The sequence below is a fragment of the Nelumbo lutea genome, chromosome 6 (genome assembly GCF_056320005.1).
Source record: "Nelumbo lutea isolate HS-2025 chromosome 6, American lotus-T2T, whole genome shotgun sequence".
NCBI classification, from domain to species: Eukaryota; Viridiplantae; Streptophyta; class Magnoliopsida; order Proteales; family Nelumbonaceae; genus Nelumbo; species Nelumbo lutea.
In genome coordinates, this window is record NC_142689.1 from 36957691 (window position 1) to 36973125 (window position 15435).

General features: G+C 33.2%; 1 protein-coding gene and 1 long non-coding RNA gene across 2 annotated transcripts; both read left to right on the forward strand.

The window, feature by feature from the left end:
• The first annotated feature begins 307 nt into the window (after positions 1–307).
• Positions 308–875, forward strand: LOC148848574 (uncharacterized). The gene is made up of 2 exons (XR_016100385.1): positions 308–477; positions 577–875. It is a non-coding gene; the product is annotated as an uncharacterized LOC148848574 (long non-coding RNA).
• Positions 876–11150: 10275 nt separating this feature from the next.
• Positions 11151–13301, forward strand: LOC148848575 (short-chain dehydrogenase/reductase 1-like). Its single transcript, XM_088952013.1, has 5 exons — positions 11151–11305; positions 11400–11643; positions 11732–11806; positions 11975–12154; positions 12572–13301. Exons 1-5 carry the CDS (start codon positions 11163–11165, stop codon positions 12953–12955), a joined length of 1026 nt encoding a protein of 341 aa, XP_088808139.1. The 5' UTR covers positions 11151–11162; the 3' UTR covers positions 12956–13301.
• The last annotated feature ends 2134 nt before the right edge of the window (positions 13302–15435 follow it).

Below are 15435 nucleotides of genomic sequence, written 5' to 3' on the forward strand. Positions count from 1 at the left end.
ATGGGCCTGTATTTATCATTAAAGACTTTAACACATTAAAAATGTTATTGTGACTTATGATTTTATCACTTTATCATTGGTTCTTTCACATTTTTTTGCAACTGTTTTCATATAATGCAATATGTGTTTTAGAAATATTATCTAAAACTCATCATGACTTTTAAATACATCCATAGAGCCCTGTCAATGATCTGTCGTTTAATGATAAATGGTATAATCAAATTTTCCTTACTACCCTTCCAAATATCCCAGCATATGCTGTTGGGAGAAGTATTATTCATCATCTTCTTCCTCCCAATGATTGAACTAGAGGCAGAGAGGTCTCTCTCTCTTTCTCTCATCCCTCTTATCCCTTTCATCGCTTTCATCTTATTTTCTCAGGTGAAATTTGTAGAAAAAAATGAATAAGTAAAAGAGGAGGGGAAAAACAAATAGACCAAGAAGTTTCCAGCAAACACTGAGCCTCAAGAAAGAAAAGTAAGGAAAAATGATGGTGAAATTAGACTTTCCTGTCTAGCAATTGGTGTCATATCTGTAAGTCTAAGACATTATCTTTTCTCTCAAATTTCTTTGTAGGTATCGGTCATTCTCCTCTATACCAATTCCAACAATACGAGCTGGGGCAACTCAAATGTTTGGCAACCTTAATTGATCGATTTCTCACTTAAGGTTTCAGTTGATGGGTTTTTTGTGGGATTTAGTTGTTTTGAGTTTCAAAATAAAGGGCCCTAATGGGCGAAGTTGCGTATTTGTGGGGGTTTCTAGATCTCTGTTTGGTTTTTCCTCATTTAATGTTTGGATGAAAAATCATGTCATTTGATTACATTCTAGATAATATCAGAATCACAGGTTGTGGTTTCTTATTTTAATGGCAATCATGAAGTGGTCGATCGTGTTCATTGTGGCTGTTTACTAATCCAAGGCGATTGTTTGACGGCCATTAGCTTCAAGATCCATGGTGGTGGAATCATTTGTTTCTCGATGGCTTTGGTTCAGAGATTGGAGATATAACCAATTTTATTCGTAGGGGTTGTCAAACAGCATCAAGTACTTGTTTAAACAAGTATTTATACAATAAGTACTTATTTCTCAAACTACTTAATCACCAAACATAATCTCAATATCCTAGTTCATACTTTTGCTGGTGCAAGTTTTGGACTTGAAGGGAAATGGGTATCCACAGCCCCTCTTTGGGAGGACAAAAAAAGGAGGGATTTGTTGAACGGGATGGATGGTGTTGATCCATACAGTCCTTGTGTACAATCTACAATGGAGGGTGAGCTTTGGACAATAAAAACTCTCTTCTAGATCGATGTTTTAAAAAATTGTGATGAATTTAAGAGAAAATATGAAAATGTTAAGGTGAGTTAATATCCCTATATTTTATCTGATATGTATCACCCAAATGTTTAATAATTAAAAGCCCATAAAGTTACTTGTAACTTGAATAACATTTATTGCACTCTCGTTAGTCCTTCCATCCAAAGCCCCTAATTCCCCAAAACTGAATTATGGTTGCTTGTTTGTTCTCTTTTTGTATGATACTAGTAATTAAATGTGCACATGCATTTCACATGATAATTTCAGTAATAGCTCAAAAAATGATAATTTCATTACCCTTATCTAAACTCGAAATAAAAACGTAAATAATTAAAGCATGATGTGCTTGTCGATTTAAATTTTTTTTTATTTTTGTTTTCATTGTTAATAAAAATAATAATTTATCATGCCTATTTCTGTTTAATATGATAAATGTATGATTTTAGATATGTCCACGTCTTTTCGTATTTTTCTATTCTTTTGTTTTTATCAATTTTATGAGTTTTTATTGTATAATTATGACATCATTTAGTTTTTACTTGAAAGAAAACTGATCTTGTTTTTCGGTATTTTTAAAATTTCTATTCCACTTTCATACTTTATTTAGAAAAAGTAATTCTTGTTTATCACATTTATTTTTGTTGAAGATGATCTCATTTGTTAAGTTTTCTTATTTTTTATTTCCATATATTTTAGTAGTTATTATTAAATTATGACATTATTTGTTGACCTATTTTACCTAAATAATTCGGATTTCCTGCTAACCTCTTCCTCTTCTCCTCTCTACTAACCTACTTAAATCAGGCCACCTATCCCCATCTGTCCAACCTCCCAACAAATGTCCAACAAAGGTTAACCCTCCATTAACTAAATTATTTTTTATGGATTAATCTTTTGAGAAATGTCCAACCTCCCAACAAATGTCCAACAAAGGTTAACCCTCCATTAACTAAATTATTTTTTATGGATTAATCTTTTGGGAAAATAGATCCCTACTTTTTAGTTACCCATGCCACGCATTTTCCCTTTTTCTCTCTATTGATTGTCATTGGAAACCTAAACTGGATAGAACTTAGAAGTACTCTGCAAGTCTGAATAAACCAATCTCCTCTCTCCCAATATTGTTGAATGCACTTGCAGACAAGACAGCTCTTCTTTTCGGTGGATTAGAAACAAACTTCTTCAAGATTAAAACAGATACTCTTGGCACTGGTATTTTCTTCATCTTCAATAATCGTACGATCAACTTTTGAAATAATCTCTATTTTATTTTTTAAAATTATTTGATGTAGTTATTTATGTATTATGGATTTTTATTTAATAATATCTCAGAAAAAAAAATATTGAAGACAAGAAAGAGATCTTCATCTTTTATAATAGTGCAATTGAAGTTTAGAAAGAACGGCAATCAAAATTTTCAAAATCTTTAAGAATCGAGTGGTTTCCCCTTAAAAAATTATTTAGTTAACGGAGGGTTAACGTTTGTTGGACATTTGTTGGGAGGTTGGACAGATAGGGACAGATGGCCTGATTTGAGTGGTTTAGAGGAAGAGGTTAGCAGGAAATCCGTATTGGTGCAAGGTGGGTGGGTTAAACTCAATCCAAGCCCAACCCCTAAGAGTTGGGACTAAGGCTTGAGTCCAAGTCTAATTTGTTAAGTCTAGGCCCAATCCAAAATGAAATTTGATGCATTCGAGTTGGGTCCAGGCCAGGGCCAGGCTCATGTTGCTAAATCAACCCAGACTAAAATTTAGCATAAATGTATGTGTTTATGTATGCATAATTGGATGTATTAGCGGGCCCTCATGTGATCAATGGGGAAATCAGTAAATTGATTAATTTTATTAATTGATAATTTAAAAAGATGTCAGGATTTTTCTTTTTTTTTTTTGTAAAGGTCAAAGTACAAGTAAGACTTAAACATTTTTGTTCCATGGAGCTGCACAACTAGGGTGATCATCTTCCAAACCCATAAAGCTCACCAACCCAAGTGCAAATTGGATTTGATCTCTTTGCTACACAACTAGTAAGAGACTTTACCAACCAACTATTTGACACTTTGGTAGGGAATGTTTAAAATTAAATTAATAAAAAAAAATCTCTATTTATTGTTGTTTTCACAATAGAAAAAACTTAAATATCTTGAAAATCCTTAGTATAGAATATTGCTACGAATAAATTACTTTTCAAAAATTTATGAATACATTTTTGAATTGATATGAAAAAAGTTTTCAAAATTTATTGATATGATTAAATTAATTTTCAAAAAATCTGAATTTGTGAATAATTACTTATAGAATATATAAAAAATTTTAGTAAATTATATTTTTTGACTTAACATTCACTAAATTAAATTACCAAAAATATGAAAATTAGTTCATGGAAATCACTAAATTAAAATTTCACAACAAATACCAAAAGCTAATATAAATTAGCAATAATTATGGAAACTATTAATAATTACCTAATGTAAATTATCAATATTAAAATTCCTCAAAAAGATTCCATTTTAATAATTACCAAAAACCAATGTAAATTACCAATAATTAACTATGGAAATTATTAAAATTTTCCAATTTGATATTTCAAATAAATATTATAATTTCAAAATATTTATGGAAATTCAAATAAATATTAAAATTTCAAAATAGTTATGGAAATTATAAGTATAGTTAAAAATCTAAAATAAATTTCTAATGTAGTATTTAATAAGTACCAAAAACCAATGTAAATGAAAATATCAATAAATAATTTTTTTACCTAAGTTAATTTCAAAATCAGTAATTTTCTAAATTTTCTAAATTTCCTAAAAAGTTGAACCTTTTTCCTAAGTTAATTTCAAAATCAGTAATTTTTTATTTCATTTTAATCATCAATAAAAAGTTTTATTATTGGCCATACTTTTTTTAATATGACAAATATATAGTATTGGAGATGTGCTCAAGTTTTTCCACTTTCTTTTTGCATTTTTTTATAAATTTTAGATTTTTATTTATCTTTATTTTTTTATTATTTAACTATGATACCATCACCATGGGCTGGCCTATTTAATCCAATGATTTAACTACTTACCATCAAGAATGAAGGACGATTTCGTTTCCCTGTTCTAAACACTTAGGTTTTGTACTGTTAAAATTATTGGATACTAATTTAATTATTACAATTTATTATTGAAAAATAAAAAAATCTCAAATAAAGGATTTGATCATAAAGAATGTGAGTTAACACATTTAGGACTCAATGAGACGGAAATGAATGATGTGAAAAATAGTTCAAATTACATTTTTGTCCTAATAGTCAAAGATTGACCAAATTCAAAAGTAGGGGTGTTTTATTCAAGAAAAATTCTACAAAGCTTATTTCTTTAATGTACCTTGATTAGAATGAAAGAATAAAGGTAATGATTCAAATTACATGTTTACCCTCATAATTAAGAGTGATCAAATTCAAAAATAGGGATATTTTAATAAAAAAATTCAATAATTTGAACATATTTCTCTCTTGGTTTTGATTATGTTGTTGGAAAAACAAGAAATTGGAACATCTTATAATCAATCATCGGGCATTGTAAAAGTGGTAACCAATCAAGTGAGTTTTCATCAAAATTCATGACAGGGTTTTGATTGGTCAAAGCCTTTTTGGTAGCAATTCTTTTTAGCATCATAGGTTTTTCATTTCCACTTTTGAAAATAGTACAGATGGGAATTGAACGAATTAGAGAGCCTTCCGATTAAAGGTTTAGCTAATATTAGACCTTGTCTATGTAGAGATAAAGAGAGTTAGCCGAGAGGGATATTTCTTTGTCCCTTGAATTCTTTGGCATTCAGGGGTCTTCCTAACAATACTTGGGAACCCTCTTGTGCCCTAGAATTTTCTCTCTCAAGGCAGTTTCTATCAGACCTTGACAGATATGAAATGTAGAAGCTTGCGCCATCAACTTCATCTTCTCCCTTTGACCTGCACTTGGAGACATCAGATCTACTTGAAACTCTAGATCTAGTGTCACCCAAAGGATTTCTTGTTATCCTCTTCAGCTAGGCTGAAATTGGTTTGGTTTGAGATGGGTTTTATCTTTCTCTTAGTTCAGCATACTGTGATAGTTTCCTTTTTTGGACATTTGATCGAAAGGTACCTCTCTATCATCATCTCTTCTTTAGTTTCTAATATCAGTCTTGGAAATTAGTAATTTTCTTTGTAATAATGGCTTCGGAGAGAGTAGATGTCCTCCTAGTTAAATTCAATGGATCGAATTATGCCTCATGGAAGTTTAATTTCCAGTTCCATGTTGAGGCAAAGGACCTTTGGGGCTACTTAGATGGAACTATAACTAAACCTGATGACTCATATATTAAGGCTTTAAATCAGTGAAAATTTGACAATGCAAACACCTCTAGGCAATACCAAATAGAGGTTGATATCTTCTCATATTATCAATAAGAGAAAGGTCCAAGAGTACTATGCAGGGTTTCTTAATCTCTAGATAGAATATGAATTAGTACACATGGTAAAGGATCCATCAAACTGCTGTGTGAGGTATGCGAAGGAACACTTTGATAGAAGGAAGGTTATGCATTTCTTAATGCATCTTAGACCTGAGTTTGGAGTTGCTAGGTCTAATATCCTGAGCAGAGGAACTCTTCCCAATTTATATACCATTCTTAGGGAAATTCTGAGAGCTAAAACTAGATTTGCTACACAGTCCACACTTGATGGGAGGAAAGACTTTAATATTGATGTTGTTTTCTTGGAAACCAAATCAAAGGGAAGAAGGATTTCTTCATAATTCAATGCTCTGAATGCAAAGAGTTCAGACATGTTGTCTCACATTGTAAGAAGAAGAACACATGCATGTATTGCAAATAATAGGGACATACCATTACAGAATGTCCCACTTGGACACCAAAGGGAAATGGATCTAATAAGAAGAAAGCGTCTTATAAAGCCTATTAGACAACCATGGAGAATTCAGATACCTCATCTACCATTACTTCAATGACTTCACAAACTAACTCTTTTGGTGGTATTTCTGAATATTAGATTCAGCAGTTCATGTCCTCAGCTATCTCTTCCGCTTTCTGAGCTATTGGCCTGTCTAGTAAGTCTTCTACCTTTTGTCCCTCCTTAAACCACCTTTGGATTATAGACTCTGGCACCTCTAATCACATGATGGGGGCCTCTGTTGGTCAGTCTCCTAAACCCCATCTTTCTAATATACACATTATCACTACAAATGGTAAAAAACTAGATGTACTTAGTTGTGATTATTTACACCTATCTACCTCAAAATCATCTTACTTCCACCTACACAAGACCTTATTTGTACCCAAATTAACAACTAATTTGATTTCTATTGGTCAACTTGTAGAACATGGTAATGCCATTTTGTTTTCCTCTAATGGTTGTTTGATACAGGACCAACAAACTGGGGAGGTGAAGGGGAAGGGGCATAGACTGGGTTAACTGTTTTCTCTAGAGTTTGAGAAGAAGAAAGTTGATTCAGTTTTTTCTTCTTGTTTACTTTCTACTGCATATAGTTTTAAACTTTTTAATTGTAATAATGATAGGAACTTGTGGCATGGACGCCTCGGTCATCCTTTTACTAAGAAACTTGATTATCTATTTGCTTCTAGTAGTTTACCTAATGTTACGACTTCTGTTAAGAATGTTAATAAATATCGCATTACTTGTTTCTTGAGCAAAAGTCATATTTTACCCTTTCATTTTCCTTCTGAGCATGCCACAATACCTTTTTATTTGATACATAGTGATGTTTGGTCGTCTCTAGTTACTTTTAGAATGGAGTTCAAATATTTTGTAACTTTCATTGATGACTGCACTCGTTTTACTTGGATTTATTTCCTCTACAAGAAATTTTAAGTCTATCATAAATTTAAACTTTTCCAAGCCTATGTTGTCACCCAGTTCAAAGGAAGAATATGCATTTTACGATCTTATTCAGGAGGAGAGTACTTTGATGGGGAATTTTAGGCTTATTTTAAAGAACAGGGAATCCAATCCCAAAAATCATGTCCTGGTATTTCACAACAAAGTGAAGTGGTAGAAAGAAAGAATAGAAACATCTTGACCCTAACCACAAGGGATTCTTGTATTACGGTCCCGAAGCTCATCATATTAGGATCTCTCATAATGTCATCTTTCTTGAGCACATATCTTTCTTTTAGCATATTATTAAATTTCCTATTCCTTTTGTCTCTTTGTTGCATAGCTTTGGTTCCATAGATCCTCCAAATGCTCCAACATTACCTGCACAACAACTTTAGACCTACTTTAGAAGACAAAATTCTACATCAGATCCTATGCCCCCTCTGCATTCTCCAACATCAGTTGCTAATCCAGTTACACCATTCATCTCTGTAAATTCTCCTAACCTACCACCTGAACCCATTGCCCCCACATTGTGCAGCTCTTCTAGAATATTTCGCCCTCCTAACCACTATGGTTACTCTCTAGATCATAGTTCCTTTTCTACTGTCTTATCCACCACAGACATTCCCAAGACTTATCAATAGGTTGTAGCTATCCCATATTGAAAACATGCCATGGACTTTGAGATCCAAGCTCTTCTTGAGAATGAAACCCGGGAATTGGTCGAGGCTCCTCTTGAAGCCTCTCTCATTAGAAGCCGCTGGGTCTACTAAGTAAAGTTGGAGTCAAATGGAAGTCTAGATAGGTACAAGGCTAGACTTGTTGTGCAAGGCTATAAATAGGAATATGGGATAGACTATGAAAAGACATTTGCTCTTGTGGCAAAAATGACTACAATCAGAATCTTATTAGGCATCTCTACAATTAAAAATTGGACAATTCATCAGATAGATGTGAAAAATGCTTTTCTTCATGGAGAATTGAACGAAACAATTTACATGAAACCTCCCCTAGATATAGCACAGATCCAGAGCTTGTTTGTTGTCTCAAAAAGTCTCTATATGGCTTGAAACAAGTACCCACAGCCTGGTTTGAGAGATTCATATCTGTGATTACTGATGTGGGATTTATTCAAAGCTTTTTTTATCACTCTCTTTTCACATTGCATCGAATTCAGGGTATGACTCTTCTCCTCCTATATGTTGATGATATAATTATTACAATGAATGATGTGGAGGGAATCACTGGTTTGAAAAAACTCTTTTAAGATGAACGTTTTGGGACCTTTAATCTACTTATTGGGACTTGAGGTCAGCCGTAATTTCCACGGCTATTTTGTTAACCAGCATAAGTATGCAATGGATCTTGTCAAAATGGCTAATTTCAGTGACTCCAAGATTTTTGATTTTCCCTTGGAGGTTAATTTGAAATTAAGCAAGGATAAGGGCTCTCCTCTTGAAATCCTACTCTGAACCAATAGTTGGTGGGTAGTTTAATATATCTCACAATGACTCGGTTGGATATATCATATACAATCAAAATAGTGAGCCAATTTGTCTCATCTCCACGACAACCTCACATGTCTGCAGTTCATCGGATTATTAAGTATCTGAGGGGAACCCTATCTCATGGTTTATACTTCTCCTCCTCCTCATCCACCAGCCTTACTACCTATGCTATGCTGATTAGGCTAGTTGTCTAGACACTAGATGAATATAGAGCCATGTCTTCCTTGGTAACTCTTTCATTGCCTGGAAGTGTAAGAAACAATCTACAGTTTCAAAATCTTCTACTAAAGCTGAATATAGAGCCATGTCCTCTATATGTAGTGAAATTATATGGCTTAGGGCTATGCTACATGACATACTACAGGAGTCACCGCCATCAGTTCCCCTCTTTGCAAATAATGTCAATGCCATCAAGATTGCTTCTAATCCTTTTTTCCATGAACGCACAAAGCACATTGAAGTTGATTGCCACTTTATTTGTGATCTTCTTCAAGCTGGCACTATTTCTCTTCTCCATGTGTCCTCTGGGCTTCAACTTGTAGATCTCTTGACAAAAGCTATGATGTGGGCATGCCACTTTTTCCTTATGGACAAACTGATGTTGATTCCTAGGCATCAATTCAAGGGGGAGTGTAGTGATAAAGAGAGTTGGCCGAGTTGGATATTTCTATAATTTACAATTTGTTGTATTTCATTTTCTTCTTGTACACTATCTTCTCTTGTACTCTAAGGACAATTTGGTCATTTTACTTTTTTTAATATAAAGTTCTCTCCTAGGGTGTTGAGCTCCACATTCGACACACCCACAAACTTGCTTCTGTCTTTTTCTCTTCGGTTTTACAAACCTAGACCAGCCTCTGACAGTCCACTTGTCCACTTGTCACAAATTCAGCGGACTTGGAGAAGTCCCTTAGTTATGAAGTCCAATTCCATGGAATTGGAACTGCTTTTCGTTTCAATCACTAAATTAAAAGCAATTTAAAAAGGATATCATGTTTGGAGAAGTCCCTTAATTATGAAGTCCAATTCCATGGAATTGGAACTGCTTTTCGTTTCAATTACTAAATTAAAAGCAATTTAAAAAGGATATCATGTTTTAGAAAAATTTCTAAAAAATAACTGCTATAAATATTATATAACCGATCAAATTGGGATTTTGTTCCTTTAATCATTATTTCCCATCATATATTTTATTTAGCTAGTAATTAAGCACGTGCATTGCACGTGAGAATTTTTTTTCATATTAATTACTTGAATTTTAGACATATCATAATTAAGATAAAAATTGAAAATTAACAAAAGTAACAATATGATTAAAAATAAACTCAAATGCTTGTAGTAAATGTGTACGCGCATTGCATGTGAAAATTTTAAATTACAATAACAGACATAAATAAAAATAAATTTTATTTCAATAATTATTTTTATTTATTATGATGAATATATAACATTATAAATGTTCCAAGATGCAATAGAATTTTTTACTTTTTCATTATTTGTGTTCTATCTTTTTTTTAAATTTTTGTGTTATATATTTTATATATTTTAATTTTTTATTATTTAATTATGACATTTATTATTAACCCATTTAACCCAAAATGGTTGAATTGCATACCCACTATTGGGAGGGAAGGAAATAGTTTTTTTTTAAATATTTATTTTTATAATATTAAAATTAATTTTTTGGATTTAATAAGAGAATATACCTTAATATGAGATTTAATGAGAGAGATTAGGAAAATAGTTTTATTTTAAACTTACATTCCATTTCCATCATTAATAAAAACATTTCTTATTTATCATACTTATTATTGTTTAATATGTCAAATATATAATGTTAAAAATGTTCCCAAATTTTTTAATTTCTATATATATTTTTTATTTTATCTATTTTTAATTTTATTATTTAGTTGTGACAACATGGATTGGCCCATTTGACTCGGAATGGTTTAATTTCTTATCACTGTCTAGATGGAAACACTATTTTTTCAGGTAGATTCTAAATGCATGTTTTTATGTTATTAGAATTATTAATTTATTATATATGGATTTAATTAATAGAATTTAATGATGAGAAGAAATAAAAATTCCTTAAATATATGATTCAATGGAGGTGAATGCAAATTAATACCTTAAGTGTTGGATTTATTTAGAGGAAATTAAATGTATTGAATATCTTATAATTATCTCTTTTCAACTCATTTAATATTAACAATTGATTACCCTTTTGCCCTCATTTTTATCAATAAATTTAAATATGAAAGATTAAATTTTGTCCTCAAAAAATTACAGAAATTTTATTGAGGCTATTGGTGCTTTTTAAAATAGTATAGATTCTTCTGTTTGTAAATTTTATCCCAATGAGAAGGTACTCTTTCCAAACTGAGCCAATGAAAAGAAAAAACTGAATCGTGTCTAACCTCATTTCAGATAATCAATTCCAGGCCCATGAGACGCCACGTCATTTCTTTGAAGTTTCAATTATGGACGGAAAAAAATATCTTTAATTTTGGCTGTTATATATCCCCGGACAAACTCATCTTCATTTCGCTGGAAATGGCAGAAACAATCAACAGTCCGGCACCAAAGAGGTATATTACAGATCGATGGCTCTTTCTGTCTAAGTCTCCTGACAGAATCGATCCTCAAGGTTTCTAACATCCCCCACTGTGGTTCTATTTGCAGGTGTGCAGTTGTTACAGGAGCCAATAAGGGGATTGGATTGGAGACATGTCGGCAGTTGGCATCTAAAGGTGTAATGGTGGTGTTAACAGCTAGAGACAAGAAGAGGGGTCATGAAGCTTGTGAACATCTCAAAGCATCTGGACTCCCTAATGTGGTTTTTCATCAGCTTGACGTGATGAACCCCTCTAGCATTGCTTCTCTGGCTGATTTTGTGAAATCTCATTTCGGGAAGCTTGACATATTGGTAATATTAATTGCAACCCAACTGATCACTCGTGTACTTGTACTGGTCTTATCCTTCTCTTCTGTTGAACCCATTTATCTTCTTGCAGGTGAACAATGCAGGGATTAGTGGAGTCATAATAGACTGTGATGCTTTAAGGGCTTTGCAATCTCGGGATGATAAGGTAGAGCTTTTACAAACATGCTTGATGGACTCAATGTAGACTGTATTTGAAGCCTAGTTCAGTTATCTGTGCACTTGCTGTAATTAGAATTTTGGTGGAGATCTTCTGGGGTTTGATGGTATTATCTGCAAAAAGGACTAAATTACTTTTAGTCTTTTATCTATGCAGACAAAAAGTGAGCCACCCAATATGAAGGAAATGATGAAGCAAACTTATGCCTTGGCAGAAGAATGCATGGAGACAAACTACTATGGAACTAAAAGAGTGACTGAAGCACTTATTCCCCTTCTCCAGCTATCTGATTCATCAAGGATAGTTAATGTTTCCTCCTCCATGGGGAAGCTCCAGGTAGGTAGGAAACCCATAAATTTAATTAGCCATAGAAAGGCAAGTGCTGTTTAATTAGGTAAGTATTTGGTACCGTTTATGTTTATTTTATGTTTATTGAATAAACATTTGTATTTTATTTGTTGGTAAAACTGAGAAATGCAATAATTGCAACCGTTTATGACAATTGAGCGCCACTTCAGCTTAACAATAAATAAATGCCTAGCCATTTGTGAAAGTTTTAACTTCTACAAATGACTGCATGCACATAAACCAAAATTCACTTTTTACATTTTCAATATATGCAGAATAACAAGAAAGAAAAAATGCTGAAATGGTGCCTATGGGCACTATCAATAAACTTTTACTGAATAAAGATAAACAGGTACCAAACATCACCTAGATTGATGTTGATTTTTCTTATTTCATTGTCTTCAGAACATCTCCAACGGAAGAGGGAAAGGGGTCTTGACTGATATTGATAGCCTTACAGAAGAGAAAGTGGATGAGGTGATAAATGAGTTTCTGAAGGATTTCAGGGAGGATTCTTTGGAATCCAGAGGCTGGCCTGCAAATCTCTCTGCCTACACGGTCTCCAAGGCAGCCATGAATGCATATACACGAATTCTAGCAAGGAAATTTCCTGCTTTCTGCATAAATTGTGTGTGTCCAGGTTTTGTAAAAACAGACGTTAACTGCAATACTGGGATATTAACCGTTGGGGAAGGTGCAGAAAGTCCTGTAGCTTTGGCCTTGCGTCCTGATGGTGATGGTGGGCCTTCTGGCCTATTCTTTGTTCGGAAAGAGGTATCACCCTTTTGATTGGAATGGTTGGGCTTACTGTACGTTTCTACCAAGATACTACTCATTTACTCCTACCAGCGTGTGAAATTACCTGCGTGTGAAATGAAGTCTTTCACACCACTGAGTGACACTTCAAACCTCTAGCTCCGATGTCATAATTGCTGCTTTTTGGAAAAGAATGCAAATAGAGTGCAAATGCAAATACCCAGAGTGCATTCTGATGATCTGATCCACACAAATGTAAAGTTGGTTTATTTTATTTTAGATTGATAAATGTACTTTATTGCCGAATGGTTTTTGGTTGTAATTAATGAATGTAAACACGAATTCCTGATATTGAAAAATACGTTTTCAACATTGATCACTTTGATTGCAAACTGCAAATGTTTACATATTTTTATCGACGTAAAATTATCTTTCATTTATATCTTAAAAATTGTGTCTTTTGTTACTGTTAATGCATAAATACATTCTTGTGAAACACTAAGAAAACTGAACCAGAGCGCATATTTACGCGAACGAGAAACGCTGTTCCCGCGACTGTAAAAGGCGCGTCCTTTTTCCCCTTTCTACGTTTTCAAATCGAATCTCATCGACCAAAGCGGTTTTCAAATCCAATCCCATTAACTATAAAAGGCGCATCCGGTACAGAAATCAGGATGCTTTCAGTGACTATAAAAGGCTGCGTCCTTTATCCCACGCGAGAGAGCAAAGAACGAAGGGCAGAGGAAGACGATGAACAGTTTCATTGCCCTCTTATTGTCCGTCCTTGATATTTTGAAAAAAAAAATTACCTTATTTTGATTATTTTATAAAAATATTATCTTTTATTTATCTGCAAAAATCCCACAAAAAAAAGATTAATTATAACATGGGTCCTGTTTTTTCTACTTATAATTTGTGCATATAAAGGTGTCAATTGGAATGGATTTGGTCCAATCTGATCCAATCCAATATGAATCCATTACAAATGGAGCAGGTCTGATCCAATCCTATGAATATTTTAATTTGGACCATTTTTTACTGGCCTAATTTAATGTTTGGATTGTCTAATCTGTTCAATTTTGTTTTAACTTAGATTAGTTCTAACTAAATATATCCATTGACATCTATATTCGTATTTTCTATCAATGGACTAGATATTGGTTCAATCAAATTCAATTCAATATAAATTTATTATGGATAGATCAGGTCCAATCCAATCGACGAATTACTATAATTTAATGCTTTATTCGTCCGTCCAATCTATCTAAATTGATTTTAATTTGAATGGAATCCAATCCAAAATCGGTCCATTGACACCCTTAGTGCTAATAGAAAGGTTAAGGGTACTCACCACTCGGCATCGGATAAAGACTGAAAAATTTTATTTTCAAGTTGATGTATGACTTGATTGCGTGTGCATAGGTGAAGTGTTCGGAAGGACGCATGGGGTGACCCATGCCATTTGTGCTATGTTGTCTTGTCTTCCATCAATCTACAGTCCTTTCGTCGGGTTCTACACAGAGGATAAAGAATGGGCCACGAATTTAAGGCTGTGTTTGGTTTGAAGGAAAAATTAAGGGGACCATTTTACATTACAGGTTTCCTGTCCTTTTCTTATTTTGTCCTTCAAATCAATCGGACTGGAACAATAGGGATCATTTTACATTTAGGCTATGTTTGATTTGAAGGAAAAGATAAGAAAATCTATACAGTATTTGTAAAAGTTTTTCTACTTTTCTCTTCCCTTTTTTATTTTTTCCTTCAAACTAAACACAACCTTATTTCTCTGTATATAAACAAAATACAACCCCATAATGGCTTGGGTATGAGTTTTTTGTGAAAAAGTGTTTTTCTTAAAAGTATTTTGAAAACTACGTGCAGGTTAAAATAGGTTTAAAAATGTAATAAATATTTATTGAAAAAATACTTAAAAATAAGCTAAAAATAAGCACTCTCAAACTGTGGTATACTAACACTAACTCATCTAGGATAATTATAAATTACCAAATGGCATATGCTTATAAGATCAGAAATCATCATTAATTGAATGGATCCAACCAACTAAGCTAAGAGAGGACCGACCTATAACCAAATGGGAGCAGCCCAGGGTCAGAATTTCAAGGCCCAAAGTACAGTTGGAATGGGTGTCAAGTCGGAATTAAGCGGACATTGGTATAATGTTTATAACTCTGCAATGGAATTCAAAAATTTGCATTGAACTTGTCTGTTCTTCTCCCTAACCAAAATCTGCATGATCATCAAGTTTGGTGACCAACGGAATTTGGATCTGAATCAGAGCATGGAACAGGCGAATCAATCTGATGCCATCATCCATATATCCTTAGGGGGGTGTGGATCTTCACAAGGATCCATATTCCAGATAAAACTGACCTAGATCCAATTACAAAAGTTGATCAAAATCCAGGCCGGCTATACGGATCCTCCCATATATGTCTTTAAAGATCTAGACCATACTTACAGATGCAATTTGAAAGGACTTGGGTTTGTTAAAC